Source organism: Pelobates fuscus, chromosome 6 (genome assembly GCF_036172605.1).
Source record: "Pelobates fuscus isolate aPelFus1 chromosome 6, aPelFus1.pri, whole genome shotgun sequence".
NCBI classification, from domain to species: domain Eukaryota; kingdom Metazoa; phylum Chordata; class Amphibia; order Anura; family Pelobatidae; genus Pelobates; species Pelobates fuscus.
In genome coordinates, this window is record NC_086322.1 from 277,580,915 (window position 1) to 277,597,630 (window position 16,716).

The 16,716-nt window shown below is 37.1% G+C and overlaps 1 protein-coding gene across 1 annotated transcript; it reads right to left on the bottom strand.

Moving 5' to 3' along the window:
• Positions 1–291: 291 nt before the first annotated feature.
• On the bottom strand, positions 292–16,116 carry LOC134566169 (keratin, type I cytoskeletal 19-like). Its single transcript, XM_063425872.1, has 8 exons — positions 15,462–16,116; positions 14,813–14,895; positions 14,565–14,721; positions 14,313–14,474; positions 12,661–12,786; positions 10,867–11,135; positions 10,007–10,068; positions 292–389 (listed from the first exon to the last, which is right to left on the bottom strand). Exons 1-8 carry the CDS (start codon positions 16,098–16,100, stop codon positions 292–294), a joined length of 1,596 nt encoding a protein of 531 aa, XP_063281942.1. The 5' UTR covers positions 16,101–16,116.
• Between the last annotated feature and the right edge of the window lie 600 nt (positions 16,117–16,716).

Genomic DNA, 16,716 nt, shown 5'->3' on the forward strand with positions numbered 1-16,716 from the left:
TTGTTCTAGCTCTGTCTGTGCATTTTTACCCATTCATTACAGGTTTTAAAAATTGCATGTCACCATCCATACAGTACAGGTATAACAGGCATATCATAATATATATATATATATATATATATATATATATATATATATATATATATATATATATATATATATATTCATTTATTCAGATATTTATTCTTCTACTGTCTTCCCAGAAAGGATGTATTTTTGAAAATGAGGATCCAGGTCACAGCCACCCCAGTCACCCTTGGATTGTGCCATCCATTCAAAAAAGTTTCACACCTAACCAGGGGACAGTGTCAGTGTCATAGTGACATGGTAACTACTAGACTTGGGCATTTTTGGACTAGCATGTTTTGATCCAAGTTTGGTTAATTTGTCTGTAAGACAAATGGAGGAATACAAATGACAACAAAAGTTAAACATTTTGTCATGGTGGGGCGATGACATAATAGAATTATTAGTTGTTTTTAGTTAATATTACCCTCCCCCTCCCCCCCCCCGTATCTTCAGCCATGCTCTGTGAGTGGGGGCCAGTAAAATAAATAGGGGCCTTAGTGTCCCCCTCCAGTCACATGGCGGCTTCTAAATAAAATAAACAGTGCCCCCCCCAGCCCCAATCAATTAGAAGCATGTGGGGGTAGGGCCTAAATAACAAGGAAGGTAGACCTATTGTCCCCCCAAGCCCCTACCCATTTGAGGTGTGTGGGCCCCTAAATAATAAGAGGGGTGGATCTATTGTCCTCCACCAGTTCCCACCCATGCACTGCGAGTGAGGGCTATTGATATAAACAGAGGATCTAGTGTTTCGCTCCAGCCCATACCTGTGCCTACAGGTGGGTGCTACAAGATAAAATGAATTGGGTGGGAGCATTGGTGGTGGGTGGGAGCCTTAAATAACAAGGGTGGTGGACCAATAACTGTCCAGTCACTATTTTTTTTTTAATAACACTGAGCAGCCACTGACTGCTCGCTGTATAGCAGACATGCACCTACTCGAAGCAGGGCAGGTAGTGGCAGGAGGGAGGATGTATCCTTCCTTATTTACTAACGCTAAGTATTTTTTTCTTACTATTAGTAAAGTTGTCTGAAAGTCCAAGGGCTTTCTTAGATAACTCCCTAATCCTTGTGGGATTGCCATAAAGAGACCATAAGGGAGCTATCTACTAAATAAATCCCTAATTTGGTACTCTTAAATGTGGCAATCCCACAAGGGTACCAATTTAGGGAGTTATCTACTAAATGGGTGCAAGATGCAATTGCAGTACTGATTGGAATTTCATTCATCTGAATGAAATTGCTATACCGAAATAATGACCGCAATGAACAGAACTAATGAGCAAACAGACTACAATCAGTTTGTATGAAACAAAAATAGTTTTCATACAAATTTTGGTGGAGTCACAGTATAAACCACTATAGCAAGTTGACTCCCTCAGGACTAATGTTCTGGCTCTTCAATAAACATCTTAACTTTATATGTTGATCCCAAAAGTTGGGTCCTATGTTCACAGGACAAATTCCCATAATTTCATTGGTTATTTACAGTGAATGACTATCTAAAATTGTGTCAATCCACTTTTCCATGCTTCTCTCCTCAAACCGTGGGTGAATGATTGTGATTTGCCTTTTCTACTTTTATAGGAGATGGACTTGAAGAATGGGAGGTACAAACGATTCTAGATTCCTGTTAGGAAAAGGGCACCTTTGAAAATTCCATGCACTTAGAGTGAGCACTGGGTACACTCTTGGGAGGCAAAATGTATTTCAATACCCATTTACTAGATGTTATCCTCACCATTCATCAGGTCTATCATAGACTACTCCTGATGCACCATTTACCTAAGATGAAGAAGAAAAACTACCACAAGAAGAAGACATAGTCTTAAATTAGAGGGGCAAAGGTTTAAAAAAAATTAAGGAAGTATTACTTTACTGATAGGGTAGTGGATGCAAGGAATAGCCTTCCAGCTGAAGTGGTTGAGGTTAACACAGTAAAGGAGTTTAAGCATGCGTGAGATAGGCATAAGGCTATCCTAGCTCTAAGACAAGGTCAGGGAATAATGAAAGTATTTAGAAAATTGGGCAGACTAGATGGGCCAAATGGTTCTTATCGGCCTTCACATTCTATGTTTCTATATTTCTTTGCTTCCTCCTTTCCTACCACCAATCTTAGGCATTCTACTACCCCCATGGCATTAAATTGAGCTGCTTTGCAACTTCCTCAACTGACACACATTGTCATTCTATACACTGAATTGAAACAACTGATTCAAGGAGTATTGACCTAATTGGATTCCACAGCAATAATGCACAAAAAAGTGAGATTTTTTGTATTGGTGGGAATAATGAACGCCAAAGGGTGCACTCTCCTGTATATTGAGCTCCAACTAAGAAGTGCAAAGAAAATATTCCACCAACCAGCACTACCATTACCAGTCTAAAGAGTTGGCACAAGACATGATAAATCCATCAATTGTGACCCTGCCACCTGCATGTCACAACAGAACTTGAAGTTCACCTGTCATCTCGAAACCGTCTGGTCATTTTCCACTGACCTCTCTTATTAAAAAAGTGTCTTGTGCAATAAAATGCTACTCACAAGATGTTTTTGCACCATTCTTTTACATTCTAGACACTAATATGTGTGAATATCCCTTGAGATCAACAGTTTTTGAAACCACCATGTGTGGTACCAACAATCATTTCATGGTCAGAGTAACATTTTTCACCAATCTGAGGTTTTATTTGAATAACAAATGACCATGTCTGCATGGTTTTATGCATTGTTTTGCTGACACATGATTGGTTGATTAAAGAATGAACCCATCCACCTCGGCCCTTGTGTATACACAGTTGTCAAGGCATGCATTCATACCCCGCATTCATATATACATGATTTGCCTAACTGCAAATACAATTCATTTAGTGCAAACAAATTTTGTTTGCAAATTATGCCTTTTATATCTCCTCAAAGTTACAGCAAAGATGCACTAGCAGCTGAAATGCTGTGAACATCATAGAGCTGAATACAGACTGAATGTGTTCAACTCTCTGTAGAAACTCTTCTGCTCGGAGCTGCAAAATCTCATGATGGGATGGGAAGTGAGGACCTCTCTCCTTTAATTTCACACTAACATGAGAATGCTGCTATTGTGGTGGAATCTCAGTAAAAATAAATTTACTAGGACAAGATTGCCACATGGTATGTGCATTTGCATATGTTGATGTACCAGTTAAGTCAGTTACACGTAGCTAAGATACAATCAGTAGTGTAAGGAGCATAAGTAGGAATACAGGATATACGAGTATTTCCCCTCCTCCATTGTGCTGGGCAAGCCATGTGGTCAAACAGGATTTTAGTCTCTATTCGGTTGATTAGATAAGAGTATGTGTAGGTTGAACTGATTATGGGAGGAGCTACATGCCTATATAAGGGACCTACACTGTATGATCAGGACTCAGACTTTGCTGGTTTTTGGTGACATTAGTCCCTCTGAGTCCCGATCGGTGAACCGAATAAAGAATCTCTTCCTTCCTGAAGAAACCTGTGTCCATCTCTCTGTGCTTGGCTTCCGTCAGTTTCTCCGGTATCACTATAGGGAGATGGCTGCCTGTCCTTTGCTTTTTTCAGTGAGTTGGTTATGCTACTGGGGAGGGGCATAGCTACAGCCTCTCCATTTTATTTTTCTGATTAGACTGCAGTCCAGTGGGATGGGTCCTTTGTTCCTGGTTCACAATGCTGGGAGGGGGAGAGAACTGCCACAGCTCATTTGCTCTCTGTCCCTGTATTTAGAGGGAGCAGGGTAGCTGCTGTGCAAATCAAAGAAACAGCCACCCCTCAGGAGGAGTTAATCAGAGGGTGGCTGAGGCTGATGGGGAGCTGGTATGGTGTTCTATAAATCCTGACAGAAGCCAGCAGACACTAGCACACTCTTCCCTGCTCCATTATTATGTCAAGCTACACCACACATCATGATGAAGCAAGGAAGCAGCATGTGTTTGAGAGGCTGTCTGATGGCACACCATAGTGTGTGTGTTTCTAACATTGTATGTGTGTAAGTATTTGTTTGTCTGTCAGCATGCATATGTGTGTATGTATCTTGACAGAGTGTGTTACTGGCAGTGTATGTGTGTGTGACAGTGTTTGTGTCTTTCCTCCTCCTAATACTGATCCTCCTCTTTCGCTCTCCCTTCAAGTTTGTGGTACCAACATCAGTCCATCCTTGCAAGCGCGCTGTCTTGGCGTCATACTTGACTCTGGTCTCACCTTTGAGCCTCACATCCAGCATGTCGCCAAATCCTGTAGATTCCATCTTAAAAACATAGCCCGCATCCGCCCCTTTCTTGCACCAGATACTACCAAGGAGCTTGTCCATGCTCTAGTAATTTCCCGCATGGATTATTGTAACCCTCTCCTGATTGGTCTTCCCAATAGCCGTACTGCACCCTTACAGTCCGTAATGAACGCTGCTGCTAGATTGATTTTCCTCTCTAGTCGTTTCTCTCACACCTCACCCCTCTGCCAGTCCTTAAATTGGCTTCCTGTATGCTATAGGAGTCAATTCAAGGTACTAATTCACACCTATAAAGCACTGAACAACTCTAGCCCCTTTTATATCTCCTCACAGATCCATAGGTATGTCCCTTCTCGGTCTCTCCGCTCTGCCCGTGCCCACCTCCTGTCTGTTGTCCGCACTCGTACGGCCAACTCGCGCTTGCAGGACTTCTCGCGGGCGGCTCCCTTCCTATGGAATAGCCTGCCAACCGCCATCAGACTCTCCCCTAGTCTTGCATCTTTTAAGAAGTGCCTTAAAACCCATCTCTTTAGGAAAGCTTATGGCCTCCAAGACTAACCAATACCTCACATACCTGTCTCTTGCCCTGTCCTAAAGGGCAGCCCACCTTATTTGATTGCAAATTCCTGTCCTAATGTGTTGTACACCCCACCTCCTATAGAATGTAAGCTCAATTGAGCAGGGTCCTCTTCAACCTATTGTTCCTGTAAGTTTATTTGTAATTGTCCTATTTATATCTAAATCCCCTCTCATGATATTGTAAAGCGCTACGGAATCTGTTGGCGCTATATAAATGGCAATAATAATAATAATAATAATAATAATAATAATAATATATGTGTGCATGTGACTGACAGTGTGTGTTACTGGTAGTGTGTGACAGTGTGTGTCTGTCATCAAGTATGTGTGTGTATCTGTCTGACAGAGTATTTTGGTATCTGTGTGAGTGTGTATATATGTATCTGACATTGTATATCTGTGTGTGCCTGATAATATGAGTCTGGGTGTGGAAGTGAATATGTGTCTGTTTCTCTTCCCATCTGTTGTATCAGTGATTGTGCTTGGAATATCTGGGTATATGTGTATGTGTATCATAGTGTGTATATGTGCATTTATCATTGTATATATGCGTGTGCATGTATTAGTATGTGTGTCCAGAGAAGCAACATGGCTACAATGAGGGTGATATGGTATGGGCAACATCATGACAATGTGGAAAGATATAATTCTACAATATATATATATATATATATATATATATATATATATATATATATATATATTCACAAAACTGTTTCCTTGTCTGTAACTTAATTATTTGGTAAATAATTGTTTTTAAAGTTATTCATAAAGATATAAACAAAAAAAATAAATTTAAACATTACTTCCCAGGACACACATATTACTCTGGGTTTCTTTTTTTTTTGCAAACCTCTTGATAATAAAGGAGGTAACAAACAGGTGTGTACCAAATAAAATGCCAACTGAGTGTATTTATTATTATTATTATTATTATTATCATTATTATTAGTAGTAGTAGTATTAATAATTTGTATAAAATATGATTGTAAATCTGTCACTGTAGGTTATCGTTCATAATATTACATTAATATTATATGAATTAATTGTGCATGTATATGACTGCTGAAATGCGCCATGCAGTTAATTATATAAATACGTTTTACAAACTAAAATTAGCTTATTCTATACAACTTTAAGCATTTATTGGTAGTCATATTAATTTTAAGTAAGAAATAAATTAAAGAAAACATCAGGATACTTCTGCCCAAATAGTTTATTGAAAAGAGAAACAGGTACCATAGCTAATACACACAATAATTGACAATACAGTCCAAACATCACCATTGTTCATATTCAACCAAAATCTTGAACCATTAATTTACGTGGGTAACATTATCACTCTATTGGTGCTCTATGTGTCATTTCACTCTTAGTGAAAAACAGGAAGGCCTTGCTAAAGTAGATACATCTATTTACAAATTCCAAAACAATGAATTACTAAAATGTTACAAAAATACAACGGCCTCTTGCAATTTTGACTCCGAAAAAACATAATCTAATTTTCAATGATTTAACAACAGTTCAAGGAGCACTCTAGGGTCAGGAGCACAAACATGTTTTCCTGACTCTATAGTGTTAAAAACACCCTTCCCCCAACCCCTCCCTTGACTCCCTAAATATAGTAAAATCTTACTTGTATGCAAGTCTGCAGCTGCTGCCTCTGCCCCTGATCCACATGCTTGGCTGATATAATCAGAAATGATTCTGTGAGCTAATCACATTGCTTTCACATATGATTGGCTGAGCCTGTCAAATAGGCAGATCAGGGGCAGAGCCAGCACAAGTCAAACACAGCCCTGGCCAATCAGCATCTCCTCATAGAGATGCATTGAATCAATCCATCTCTATGAGGAAAGTTCAGTGTCTGCATGCAGAGGGTGGATACACTGAATGGCAGTGCTGCTTACTCTGCAGCACTACCCTAGAAAGCAGCCATCTGAGGAGTAGCCAGTGGAGGTATCACTAGGCTGTAATGTAAATATTGCATTTTCTCTGGAAAGACAGGTTTACTGCAAAAAACCTGAAGGGCATGATTATACTCATTAGAACAAATACGACAAGCTGTAGTTGTTCTAGTGACTATAGTGACCCTTTAAGTTGGATTTATTGTATTGTGGTAATATAACCATATTTTTTAGATTGTTTTAGAGCTTTTAAGAGGTTACTTAGCATTGAATCCTTGTACTATTTACCTATTATATGAAGATGACACTAAAGCCACAACCATTTGACCTATGCACCACTTTCTTATTGCCTTGAGTAGGGCTAAATAAATGCAGATTTTAACCTGGACTACTAGGAGTACTCCTCGATCTTTTTTCAATATCTCATAGTAATTACTCGTGCCCATTACGCTATTACTCATTACAAAAAGTTGAGCAATTTCAAACATAAGTAGAAAGATAACACATGTCCCACGATTTATTTAATTTATCACATACCATTTACCTTCTATGAATTACAGACAGGAAAATAAGGGTGTAAAGGATACAGAACAGTTAAATCGGGCATTCCAAACTTATCTTCTTTATGGGATTAGTGGATAATTCAGTGAAGATTCCTTCATTTATTTGTTGTTCTTGTTTGATTTTTTATAATATAGTATTTCTTCATTTTTCAGTTTTGGTCTATTTTGATCTCTGGAGCTGGTTCTGAATTACCTCGAGCATTAGTGTGCAGGAACTCTAGATAACGCATCATCAATACATTATTATTCATATATAATATATGGCATATAAATAATATATATGTAATATATTTAAAACAAAACTATTTTTTATAAATTATTTTATAACTGTTTCTTCATGTAAATTAAAGCAATTGGCATTAAGGTAAACTATGAAATGTATGTATTCAATTGGTGTTATGGTCTAAGTTTAAACAAATGTCTAAGCCGCAAAGAGAAAGATTAAAAAAAAAATGATAAGAAGGAATTCTTAACAAGCCTTATTCCTGTGCGTAATGCAAGACTCTATAAATATAGTTTACACATCAGAATTGTGTTCAGAAGGGTTTATTCACGAAATAGCAAATTGTTTAACCCCTTAAGGACCAAACTTCTGGAATAAAAGGGAATCATGACGTGTCAGACATGTCATGTGTCCTTAAGGGGTTAAAGTTGTCATCTGAATTGTAACATTTAAACAAAAATAGCTAAAATATATAATCCTCTTCTTTATCTATCACCAAACCACTTTACAGTAAATAAATCTCAGTATCCACCTACTAATATTGTATATAAAAAGTTACCGACTGGTTGCATAGTTTTTCCAAGGAATTGTCAATCCTTATATGTATGTTTAACCCAACCAGGGTTATTAACTAAAGTGAGTATTCAAAGGGAATTTAAAGGGAATTTCAAATTCAAAAAAGGCCAAAGCAGCTTAAATGAAAGCATATCTGGTTTAGATAATGTTTCCAGTTTGGCTATATCAGCCTTAATTGTTTATATTCTCTTTGAATTCTCACTTTAGTGAATAACTCTGTATTTGAATGCCCACGAGTATCTAGTATCCTTACACAGGGCTGATATATTTAGCTATGGATAATTGAAGAATAAATTAAAGGAACACTATAGGGTCAGGAACACAAACATGTATTTCTGACCCTATAGTGTTAAAGCCACCATTCAGGTGACTTGCAATCCTCCTTAGCCCCATTAGAAGGGGTTGAAACATATACATTATTTCCAGGACCAGTGCTGGCCCTGCCCCGATCCACCCTTCATGGTGACATCAGCAAAATTACAATTCATTGGATTGGTTGAATTCGGCAAGGAAGCAGGATGGGGCGGAATCAAACACCGTTTTGACCAATTAGCAACTTCTGATTGAAATGCATTGAATCAATGCATCTCTATGAGAACATTTCTGCATCTCCAGAGCCTACTGTGCAACACTGCCCCAGAAAGAACCTCCAGTGGCCATCTGAGGAGTAAGGGGGGCAATGTAGACACTGCCTTTTCTTTAAAAAAACAGTGTTTGCATAAAAATGTCTGAAGGTAATGATTATACTCACTAGAACAAATACATTAAGCTGTAGTTGTTCTGGTGACTGTAGTGTCCCTTTAAGTTCTCAATTTCTGAATTTGCACAACTCGATTTAGCACTAGACATGTGCGATTCGTTTAGTTCCGAATGTACATTTGTATGAATTTCATGCCATTCGGACATTCGGATGCTTATGAATGTCCGAAGTGCCGAAGTCCTGAAGCGCATAAGTTCCCGAAGTGACGAAATTCGGTACTTTGGAAATGCTGAAGCTCCAAAGTGCCGAACCTCCGAAGTGCCAAAGTGATTTGGATTTCTGAAAAGTGACAAAACTAGAGAGAGGGAGGGAAAATTATGTGAATGATGACAGGAATCTTTACCAGTAAGCTAATTCCTTTTGTGCAATGTAATGCTTGCTTACCCAATCCAGTTTCACTATTCCCTGTCCAATTAGTTTTGTTTCGAATAAACATTCGTACAAATTTCATGCCATTTGGACATTCGCATGCTTACGAATGTTCAAAGTGCTGAAGTTCCGAAGTGCCAAAGTTCCGAAGTGCCAAAGTTCCGAAGTGCCGAAATTCCAAAGCGCCAAAGTTCCAAAGTTCCGAAGTGCCAAACTGAACTGAATGCCATTGGTCCGAATTGCCGAAGCAGACACATTTTTTTATTTACCTACATTTTCTAACCGAACAAAATGTTTTGCTCATGCACATTCCTTTTTAGCACAATTGTATCACTTATTAGAAAATCTATAAGTGTAGCTGCAACACGTGCCTAGATTATGCTAAACTATGAATGCACGATCATAAGAACTTCACAAACTATAAATTATCAGAAAAAATGTTTCTTTAATCTCATTAGTCTTGCAGAACAAAGTCCTGACATCATTGAAGCCTGTCCTATTGAAATAGCATTGGATGCATCATAAATGTTTTAAAGTAGTAAATGTATGCTTAAACTTTTTCACTTTGAAATCATACATTTCTGGAGAACAACGCACTTTATTGTTACAGTAACGTTTTAGATATTTTTACAACTTTAATAAGATGATTACCATCCTACATAACCCCAAACTCTTCTATAGTTATTGACCAAAACAGTTTAATATTCTTTAAAAGTGTTTACCTTCGGTTACACTGGAGATCTTCTTATCTTGTTCATCAGTGTTACTTAAAGAAACAGTGCTACTGCAAAGACATGATACATAGAGTTAGCACAGGATCTATTTGGAATAAGAGCATCTAATGAATCTGACCATTATTCATGAAATATACATAAATGTAACTATATGCATATATAACTTAAACTACAATAAAATTCATTAAATATATCTGTATCGTTATAGTATGGCTAAATTTTTAACATATATTTAGAGTAATATATCTTGGAAGTTGCCTTGGGAAAAGTCACAGATTGGGCATTTCATGCAAATTAATTTATTTTCCCACATGGTAAAATTTCACCTGCACCTATATATCTATATTTTGCTTTCTTATACAGCCTGCTCGTGACACTATAGGGTCGAAACGTTGATTTTGTTGGACATGTTTTAGTAAAGGCTCTTTTTAAGAAGTCCAGGCACTCACTCTCCCATCTTGTTCACGCCAACTCCTAGCCTTAATACATAACTCCAAGAAAGTGCACTCCAGAGGACTTCATGGACAACATTTAGTCCATATACCAGGACTTTTTTCAAGTCTTGAAAAAATTCCTGGTATATGGACTGAAACATTGGCGGTTTGTACATGTGTGGCTTTACACAATAAGGAGCATTATCACATGGTCCTCTGGAGTGCACTTTCTTGGAGATGTACATATATATTTAAATTAAATAGTTGCAAACCAGACCTTAAAAACTATTCATGTAACCGCAGTCTGCAATAAATCAAATACTTATCTAAAAAAAGAGTTTCTATTAGCTTTACAGAATATTCATTTTAATTAGCCATCAAGCTTTACAATGTGAAAACGTGTAAGAGATATACCTTTTCATTTTATCTGCCGTTGAAAAAGTTACATTTTCCTTTTTGCCCTTGATATTGTTTCCTTCTAGTAGACGTTTGTATGTTGCGATCTCCATTTCCAAGTGAGTTTTCTGGTCCATAAGTTTTTTGTACTCAGAGTTTTGGCGTTCCATGTCATATCTGATCTCGGACAACTCAGCTTCCATTTGGTTAATCATTTTCTGGATCTGGTGGAGTTGGGAGCTGTAAGTGGCTTCGGTCTCGGCCAAGGAATCTTCCAGAGCTGCGTTCTATTATTGGACAGAAGGTTTTAGTTTTTTGGGGCAGTTCAGAAGGCAAATTTTACAAAAATTAGCTTACTGTATATTACACAAACTATCTATAGATCTATTGATTCTGTTCACTCTTTTGAGAAAATCCTTTAACATCAAATGTAACTAAAATTGTTGAAAGCTATGGGAAGCATAAAAGGAATAAACTTTTATGCTATCAGCCCTGTGTTAAATAGACAAAAACTAATTAAATGACCACAACAGGTGGTGGGCAATAAAATTGAATGTCTTGGTGGCTGTTAACAATGTAGCCATTCACACCGGTTTGTAGCATCTTGGTGGACACTGAAGTGACCTTCCAAGTAGACTGGTGCATTTGGATGAAACCATTTTGCTTGTTTCATGATTCTGAGTCCTGTATGTGATACCAAAAAAAAAGATAATAGATGTAATTTAAAAAAAAGGTTGATTGATGGTTTGTTATATGAATACATATAGATAGTTTTCTGTCCCTCCTTTTTCCTCTCTTGGTTACGTCTTCTCAGTTGGGCCCAGTTTATTATATTTGGATAAGCTTTTGAATGATCACAATCTGCTAGAAAAACTTTACAAATAATTTGTCTTTGAGAATTTCCATGGACTTCAGTGGTTATTTCTATAGATAAATCATCTGAAATGTTTTTTCTAATAGATGACAATCATTTGAAAAGCGTGTCCACAAATATTAAATCAAGGACGTAGGACTTGATTTACGTACCACATGGTGGGACAAATGCACATGTCAGTATACTGCAATTTACTGCTGTATACATATTATTTAGATTTTGCAGTACTATGATTGGTCAATTTTTCCATCCTCTAGGTTTTTCCCGAATCATTGTTCCTGAAGCGAAATTCATCTAAACCTAAATGTCACATGGATGAATCACAAATCGCCTGAAACTATTAATTGAATTTATTTTAACATATCAATTTGGACAATTTGTGCATTAACCGTGCACAAGTGTACCTTCTAGTAATTAATAGGTACATTTGCTACTAAATTCTTCCACACAATTCACACATTTCATTTTCACATCTACTTGAAGCTGGCCCTGACATACACACAGTTTGCACAAAGCAGGGTCTATTTAATGCTATTACAGAACAGAATTGAGGAGATTCAGAAATTAAAAGAACAGGGCATGGGCAGAAAACGTGGCAAATGAAGAGGCAGCATTCTGAAAGTGCAAAAATATCCACAAAATCTCAACCAAGTAGGTAAGTGTCCTGGCAGTGAAATGGGATATGAAACAGAGAGTAACAACAACACACATATTTGCTGAATGCTTCCCACAAAATCTTCATATGCCACCCTTCTTGCATGAGAATTTTGTGTATGCCAAGTTTATTAAGGATTAACCTAAAATATGTATGGCAGTATTCGAAGTATTATTACTATGCCTGATATTTTTTTTATTATTATTTATAGTTTTTTATATATATATATATATATATATATTAAATAGTTATTGTTTAATAATATGAGAGCAGAGTACAATACCATGCTTCGCTGACTTTCAAGATCAATTTCCAGGGTCTGTACTTTGCGTTTTAGGTCAATATTAACGGTTTGCACTGATTGGAGTTGCTCGGAAGCAGAGACCACCTGACGATTCAGGTCTTCACTCTATGAACAAATGAAGCAAACAATAATCATGAGAATCACATGGGGTGGTCATTTTATCTTTATTATTTTTTATTGTAAAAAAGTCTAATTTGTTGAATCATATCATTTACCATTGTAAACGGACATTCTTGTAAATAAACCAGACCCATAAAATATTTCAGGGGTTCTCGAAGACAGAAAATAGGCTGAAGAGGTAAAACACTAAATATAAACAAAAGGGTTATCAAGGCAAAACCAGGTGCTATTTTGTGGCAAAGAGCTAAAGAAGGAACAAACATCTGCCACAGTTCTCAGCCAGTCAGGGATCTGGCGGCTCATTTCCATGTGACGGTGACCACTATACTTACAGAGAACGCTGTCCACATCCTTCTTGCAGGCAGTTGCCCTTACTGCTGGCGTTCTCACCAATGCAGGCCGCTGCACGCCAGAGCCTTTGAAAAGCTTTGTCTTCTCGGAAAATACAGATGATGCTAATGTGCGTGCATTGCCACGCTGGCCACTCACACACACCTGCTGGCATCACATGTGAGAAATGAACCTATAGCTGTCTGCTTAATCTAAATAATCCCCTTTTTTAGTTCAGTACTGTGCCCTGTCCTGGTTTCCATTTGTTTGGTGAATCCGAAGGCACTTTATTTCCTGTTCATTGCTAATCTGACCGTGGCTTTTCATTGACCAATCTCCTATCTGCTGTACTTGACTTTGACTAATATTGTCATTTATTCTACATTCTGTTATCCTGTACTGCTCTGTTTTGCATTCAGTCCAGACACTCTATTATATGTGTTTGCTTGAGTTCTGCATGGCAGGTCATAGTTATCCATGACAACACCATGTGGTGGAGTTATCAAAGTGTTGTTTTTTTTATTTGTATTCTTTATTTTTGCAGTGCAAATAAGTGTTACAAGCAGGCAAGAGGTGCCCGAAAGTGTTTTAAAAAGTACTGCAAACAGTGAAGAGTCGCCAATGGAATATGCCTGATTCGTCCACTGGTTTCCATGGTGATTGTCCCACTTAATACTTTAGACCACTTTTTAGAAGAGAACGCATACACTAAAATACATATCCCCCTTTCCTGTTTATTTCTGCATTTTCTAACTGTGCAACCAGTACATCTCCTGTTTTATCTTGTACATCTCACCAAACATGCATAAATACTGTATTTGGCTGCATCTATTAACACAAATAATTTAATTATGGCATATGCACTGACTGCTTTGCCTTAACTGTATATATCCATAGCATATGACCAAACAATTATTATTATTATTTTTTTTTTTTTAAATAATGGAAAATAATAAACATTCATAGTCATGGAAAAATGTGTACTAATGTACATCAAAGTATTAGGCAAACATGAAGAGGATACAAATCATCAGAAGCATGCAATAAGTCTGTCCTCATGAATGAGAGTGGGATATGGCAACTAATGCAATGGACATAGAACACACAATCCCCTAAGAACTAGCAACTACTCATATTTCAAACTGCTAAAACAATAAAATATAAAAAGTAAATATGTTTACCCTTGCAAGGAACATGCTTTCAACTTCTTTGAGGTTCCGTTCCATTAGATTTTCATATTGCTGTCTAATCTCATCCAATGTTTTGTTGAGATCTCTGGATGGTGCTGCATCTACTTCCACGTTAACTCTCTGTCCCATCTGAGATTTCAGTGCGGTGACTTCCTTAAATTATAATGATAACAAGAATTAAAAATTAAAAAAGTTATCTTACAGCTTATCCATATTTTAGCAAAAGATTGAGTTAAAAATGACCTGTTCATGGTTCTTTTTAATTTCCTGGTCCTCTTCTTGCAGATTTTGGACTTGTATCTCCAGGTCATTTGTTTCCATTTTCAACCAAGCCAAGGCTTGCCGTAGACCTTTCACATCTCTTTCAACACTATCCTTCAGCCTCAGTTCTATGTCATACCTTTGGGAAATGAAAATACTTAGTGAAAATGCACAGGTACTCACTCTATGTCAAACACATATTTTCTGGAGTTTTGCATTCACCAACTTACTTGTTCTTAAAATCATCGGCAGCCCATTTGGCATTGTCTACTTCAAGAGAGATACTGCCATTTTTTACTGTGGTTTCAATAATCTGTAAAACAGTTTGCAAATAAATTATTTGATTTGATAGATTGTTACTAAGCTCCATATTTTTTCATATGTTAAACCCTGAAATTTAGATGCACAGTAATTTATTTTTGTGTACTCCAGTTGCATATTATATGTGTTCTCCTTGATCTACATATGCTTCATTCTCTGTTAACTCTATTTCTCATTGGTGCTCCTTTCACAGTAAAATCGTTCAGAGTTGTTGTTTTTTTAAAACATGTTTATGATAATATAATACACATTTAGAGTGTGTTTTATCTTCTCTCAGTCACACATCAACATTTCATGTGCACTAGATCTACATTATCATAGAACATATTGAAACACTGGCATTCACACACACACACATAAATACATACAGACCACAGATTTATGACTGACATATTTATTATCACCAACCTGAAATCAGGATTTCCCTGTGATATTACTGTATGCCTCCTGTTGTATATAAACACACACACACACACACATGTATTTTTATATAAAAAAAAGTATGATATACTCACTGGGTTTCTATGATAGAATTCTGTTAAGGAAACATTATTTTACCTGAGTCTGAAGGTCTTGAATGGTTGAGAGGTATGGTCTTGAGTCAGGGAGTGATCTGGGAGCATTTTTTGTATACCAATCATTGATTTTGTTCTCCAGCTGAGAATTTCCCTGTTCTAGTGATTGAACTTTCTCCATGTAAGTTGCCAGCCTGTCATTCAAAAGTTGCATAGTTTCCTTCTCATTGATATGAAACAAACCATCATGCATACTTCCATGAAGGTCAACAGACCTTTTAAGGTAATTTCCATTTTTATGGGTACTGTGTACATTTCCCACTCCATATACGTAACCTATGGAAGTTTGTTTTTCCCCTTTTTGTGTTGATCGCTCATGGGCACTTGGAGACCTGCGTTGACATTTGTATTTAGAAAGCTGTGGGGTTGCAAAGTATATTGTGCGGAAATCATCTTGTTGGGAGTTGGCCGATCCACCATAATGAGAGTTGTGATAACTTCCTTGATGGCTTCTGTAGAATCCTACATGAGAAGTATGGCTTCCTTCATGGTTGAATGCATTGGTGACTCCTGACTGGCCTTCAGTGAATCCACTCCGATTTTGACCACCATGACTGTAGCCACCATGATTTGACATATGGCATTCAAATAAAGAAAACTTCTGATTTTTCATGTGAGCCATAGTGTTGTTGGAGAGATTTAGAAATTAGAATGAGAATTTTGATGTTTCTCATCCATATTCTTCTTTTATATGAAGATCAAAAGTGACGTAGGAGCCAGTTATTGTTTAAAGGAATTTTACAGGCATCTATCTCAGGTAACTATGTCTTGTCAATCCTCTAAAAAATAGCTTGAACAGTAAGTGGTTGGTCATGGTGTTTGAGACATAACGTATATGGAAAGGTGGGGAAGGCTGTGTTAAAATTTTATTGCTTTAGCAATTTTACAGGTTTTGGGTTGTGTCAACATCAAAAGACCAATAATTCATGTCTAGCAAAACACATTCTTCCCAGCAGTAGAATTGTTAATTTGGCCATCGGGTAACAGATCATTGCATTGCTTAACATAACAGTGAATGACAGTCATAACATAAAATTTGAATATAGGTTTAGTGAAGTGATGGGAATCCTAATCAATTACTTTTCATGATAAATAACACAAAAGAAATAAGGTAGTTAGAAGTGTAAATCAGTAGACTACCCCAGACTTGACATATCCAGGGTATTAATTTGTTCCTCAGCATTACAAATGATACAATTGTGGAATATGAAAAGGGACATGTCAGCATCAGAATTTTC